General features: G+C 40.5%; 1 protein-coding gene across 1 annotated transcript; it reads left to right on the forward strand.

The window, feature by feature from the left end:
• Positions 1-2,610: 2,610 nt before the first annotated feature.
• Positions 2,611-4,174, forward strand: LOC104940982 (ETS translocation variant 5-like; the record flags this gene model as incomplete). The annotated part of the gene is made up of 4 exons (XM_010766016.1): positions 2,611-2,862; positions 3,547-3,794; positions 3,939-4,001; positions 4,106-4,174. Coding segments are annotated over 4 exons (632 nt in total), but the record flags the coding sequence as incomplete, so codon positions are not given.
• Positions 4,175-5,583: the final 1,409 nt, after the last annotated feature.

A 5,583-nucleotide genomic window follows, 5' to 3' on the forward strand; every position in this document is an offset into this window, starting at 1 on the left:
GTCAAAAATATAATGGGTGCTGGCCACTGGCCTAATCCTATCACCTGTGTTGGCTTTATGTTTTTGGTCACAAAAATGAGTTTGTTTCACATTTGCAATCAATAATTTTTCTAATTTAATTTTATAAAAATAATAATAATAATTTTATTAAAAAAACAAAACATATATTTATTGGGGCTTCAGCACCCCCTAGCTCCCCCCTGGCGCCGCCCCTGCTCGGCACTCTTTTGGGTGGGAAGTGAAGAATTAAGTGTATGTTTCAATGTTAGCACCCCCCGAAGAGGCTCAAGCTCTTACGTTGAGTCTGGAGTTTCAATACATTCGGAAATTTGGCCGTGTAAAATGTCCTCTTGGGTTGCCGTACAGCCAATGCGTGACGTCATTAGTAAACGACTGACCCCGAACACATATTGTACCTACACCGGCGACGAAGACAGCCAGACAGGAAAGACGTTCGAGTGTCAGGATCGGGAGGCCTGTTAACATGAGAAAGAAATTCAGATACAACTTTATGTTTCAAAAGCTATTTTCCTTACACAAGTGTTGTTCTACAGCTGTGTAAACATATACATGTTGTCTTGTAAATAAACAACTCTAGACTTCACATGATGGATGGATGTGCAGATGTTCCTCACCACCAGCTGTTCTTATAAACAACATGTGAACAAAACTAAGCAGAAACTGAACCTCCTGAGGAGAGAACGAGAGTTTCAATTAATGCAAACACTTCTGATTCTTCACTCAGCTCCAACACGAACACAGAGGTAGAACTGTTCCAAAATCTACATTAATCTGTGATTCACAATACTATAATTATTAGGAAGTATTATAAATAATCAGTGTAAAAAGGTGTGAGTCTAATACTCTTTGCCATAGTTTTTTGGGCATTTTAACATGAACACCATTATCTGGAACAAACTCCCAAAAAAGAACTGAAGTGTTATTCAGGACATCCAGAGTGATGAGTGTAAAGTGCAAAAGAGCCGGGAGAAGAACAGATCAGAGGGTATGGTGGTTTTAAAAACCCTCTCAGTCAATCACATCGCTGCTCTCAACAGCTCAGCCAATCACAGAGAAGCATGCAGCCAACAGCTCAACAAATGAGTAATCAGGAGGGAACATATTCATGTTATTGTTGTTGAATTTATATGAAAGAAACACATATTTGTGATAAGACATTTAGAAAACAGGTTAAATTTGACGAGAGGACAGTATTTTGTTAAATTACATTACATGTCACTAGTTGGACGCTTTTACCTAAAGTGACTTGCATACATTCAATACTGTGGGCAATCTGGTGTGGGTGAAGTGTCTGTCGTGTCAAGTTATCATATACTCATTTAAAACATATAGTCGTATACTCTGATTGCCTTTTAGACCTGTATGATTTTAACAGAGACATGTGTTTAGGATATACATTTCAGGAGGGCAAAAGGAAGTAAAAGGTGGATTTAAATGGTTAAAGGTGGGGTAGGTAATTTTGGAGAAACCAGCTCGAGTGCGCTAGAATTTGAAAATACACAAGTAACATGACCAATGAGGGCACGAGATAAGTTTGTGCACAGATGGAAGGCTGACAGGCAGGTAGGCCATCCAGTTAGTTTAGCCGGGCCGGCTATAATGATTGGCTGTGCTTTTTACAGTACTACGGCTTCCACAGATGAAATTTTTATGGATTTTCTGTCAAAACACTTCAGATATTCATTGCTATCGGGAAGTTAAGAGCATTCCATGGAATATAACAAAAAGTGTATCTCGAGCCGGTTTCTCAAACGGTTTCTCAAACTTACCTACCCCACCTTTAAGGACGAGGGGGTTTAATGGTTTAATGATGGGATGGAGGACCAGTTGTTTCCTCATGAATATATAGAGAGACTGTAAGCAGAACTTCTTTATCCTCTGAGGGTGAAGCTGCTCTGTTCCTGCATTTGAGATAGATTTCACTTGGATATTCTCCCCTGATTGGAAGATCAACACACTAACATGTTGGCAACAGCCTCCTTAAAACAAAGATCTGTGGTAATGGAGATTACTTTAGGCGGGAGATCATTATTCCCTGCAATGCTTTTTCTAACATGTTCTCTCGAACTGAAAACAAGTATGTTTTATTCTGAAGGGCTGACACAGTTTCTAGCTGTCAGACTGTGTGTGTGTGTGTGTGTGTGTGTGTGTGTGTGTGTGTGTGTGTGTGTGTGTGTGTGTGTGTGTGTGTGTGTGTGTGTGTGTGTGTGTGTGTGTGTGTACGTGTGTGTGTGCGTGTGTGTGTGTGTGTGTGTGTGTGTGTGTGTGTGTGTGTGTGTGTGTGTGTGGTCTAGCATTACTATACTTGTGGGGACCTAAATCTGTTTACACAGTCACGTGTGGGGACTCGCTTCACTTGTGGGGACCTAAATCTTTTTACACAGTCACGTGTGGGGACTCGCTTCCCTTATGGGGACAAAATGGAGGTCCTCATGAGGGGAATCATTAATTTTAGGGTGAAGACTTGGTTAGATTTAGGGTTAGGGTAAGGTTAAGGGTTAGGGTTAGGGTTAGGCATGTGTTGGTTATGGTTAAGGTTAGGATAAGTTTCCAGGAAATGCATGTAAGTCAATGTAATGTCCCCTGAAGTGGTGTGTGTGTGCGACGTGTGCTTACAGCTACTTCCTGTTTCCTCAGTGCCTGTGACAATAAGCCAGCGGGGCTCAAATCCCTTCCTCCAGCCCCCTCTCATCCTTCAGGACCTCCACCTGTTCAGAGGCAGCTCCACCCTCCGGGCCCCCAGATCTCCAGCAGAGGCCCTCAGGCCAATCAGAGCCAGCAGTTTGCTCTGCCCCGCCTCCCCACCAGCTGCCCCCCTGCGTCTTTCAGCACAGAACAGAGGTGGGTTGGACGTTCAACTTTAATATGATTTCAAATGTTTTTATTTGGTACATTTGAAGCTTCTATTGAGGTCTGATGTCACAAAGTCACTCAGAAACTAAAATCCTTAATTTGAACAATGTGATTTTATTGAGGTAATCCATTTTTTATTAAATCAGCATTCTTTAAAGAACTTAGTTTAAACAATGTGGTGAATTTTATAAATGTTTACACATATCTTTTTTCATTACATTTTGACTTTTCAACGCTCTTGTTTGGAAAGTTGTGAGAAAATAGAGAACAATTTTGATGAAATAAGTCAATAAGGGCCACAATTATCAAAAAAACATCTCTTTACAAACTCACACAACTAGCATCATTAATTTCTTTCCTCATATGCTCACATCTTTGAAAAACATGCACTGCAATATGCTAAAATCGTACTATTAATACCTTTGATTTGACACACTTTATTGGTATTTTGATATAGTTGTGCTATTGTTTAACATCAGATTTAAGGACTGCAGTTTGAAATGAGCTATTAGCTAAAATCTGGCATAATTCATCGTCTCTTTTCTGAGATTAATGTATTTGTATGATTGGTCCTTGTTGAAATACATACAAATTTAAAAAAAACACGCCCCTCCATTGACTTCTGAAACAGTTTGTTGAGACCCTCCTCTCCTCGTCTCCTCCTCTCTGCAGGTTTCAGAGGCAGCTGTCGGAGCCCTGCTTGTCCTTCCTCCCTCCTGAGACTCCTCTGAACTCTCCGTACCAACCCTCGAGCCGTGATGGCCGCCCTCTGTACCAGCGCCACCTCTCAGAGCCTCTGGTCCCTCAGAGAGTGTTCAAGCAGGAGCTGGTGGACCCTCGGTACCCAGAGCCGGGACCCCAGAACTCTTTCAATCACGTGACCATCAAGCAGGAGCCGCGAGACTACGCCTTCGACTCAGGTGAGTTCCTCTGCTACGTGCACTGAAACAAACCCTTTCTCAAACTCCTGATTTTATTATTGATGTAATTGAGTGATTTCATTTTAAAATGGCATATTCTTTTAGAAGTGAGACCTAAAAGACTTCCTGCTTTGTTTCTTCCAGAGGTTCAGCCCTGCCAGTCGTCGTTTGGGAAGTCTCCAGTCTTGTACCAGAATAACAATGTTGGTGAGTTGTGTGTTTGTTTGTTCTTACTTTTAAATCTGTTTGTTATTGTTCTCCTTGGAATAAATGTAACCTTTCATTATGAAAATGTATGTTTCGCCCCACAGGGTTTGGTGCTGACAGAGAGCAACACCTGTACTATGACGACACCTGTGTGGTGCCGGACAGACTGGAAGGTAACACAGACTTAAAGAAGCATATTTCTAACTGCTGCTTCTGATAATCCACGAGGGATAGACCTTGTTGTTCCATACTAAGAAATGGTGTCAGTTGTACTCATTGTGTGTCTAATGGTGCATTTCCACTACAGCGTGGTTTAAGCGTGCCGTGCCCGCCCCGTTTTTGGTTGCGTTTCCCACTCGGCGTAGTGTTTTTAGATTAAGGTGACCAGATTTTCAAAATGAAAACCGGGGACATTTTGAGTTTTGCGGTCAATATATCATTAACATATCCAATTTTCTTCACTGTTAAAGAAAAAAGGAGGACAATTCTGGTTTAATGTAATTTGAACTGTTGGATACAAACAGAAGGAAGATAGCTCATATATGAGACTTCAAAGGCCTTTTATTTTGAAACTGTACATCAGATTTTCCTGATTCTCTCTGAGTGACTAGATGGGGTGTCCTGCTATCACCCTGGAGTGAAATAAGTCTTTGATAATTTGACAGTTTTGTATTTACTCTTGTATAAAAACAGAAGGACTATAGCCCATATATGAAATTTCAAAAGTATTTTATTTTGAAATTCTTCATCAGATTGTCCTGATTTTCTCTGATTGACTAGATGGGGTCTCCTGCTATCTGAAGTGAAATAAGTATTTGATTGACTTCAAATGATTCTTTGATTATGGACGGTTTCCACTAAATAATAATCAAAATATAGATGGACAATAGATCTAATTTGAGATTTTAAACAGCATACATTTTAAATTGTGCTTCAGAAAGTAATGTTATTTTAGGAGTGTTGTGAGATGGTGTCAACATCAATTGAAATTAGTCACCCAGTGGAAATGTCAGATGTGTCTTCATAACTGTATTCTTACATTTTACATTCACTCAGTTATAATGTGGTAGTTATACGTAGTTTGTTTAAATTATTATCGATCACATTATATAGTACATATTTCTTAATTTAAGCTCCAGTATATGAATATGTTTGGTGTGTTTTTTAGGTATATTTGTTATTGACCGAGTAAACGCTTTTATTTTGAAGGCAGTTTTTACAGGCCTCTATAATGCATAGGATATTCGCGCACTGCAATACAACGTGCGGGCTGGCTTGACTGTGTTTTCCGAAGTGGGGGCTGGCTTGACCACAGTCTGTAGTGTTTACCCAGTGTTTCCTGACATGAAACATTTTATTTCACCTTGCTATGTGTTTTTAACGTATATTAAAAAACGGGGACATTTCCGGGGACAGTTTCAACCGGGGACAGGTCAATACAAACGGGGACTGTCCCCGGAAAACGGGGACGTCTGGTGCGATGACATTTGGAAACAAAATAAACACAATGAGAAAATGCTTTAGCATTCACGCTAGCGTTAGCATACACGGTGGCGTTAGCATACATGCTAGCGTTAGCCAT

Source organism: Notothenia coriiceps, unplaced genomic scaffold, assembly GCF_000735185.1.
Source record: "Notothenia coriiceps isolate Sejong01 unplaced genomic scaffold, NC01 NC01_scaffold00002872, whole genome shotgun sequence".
Taxonomy (NCBI): domain Eukaryota; kingdom Metazoa; phylum Chordata; class Actinopteri; order Perciformes; family Nototheniidae; genus Notothenia; species Notothenia coriiceps.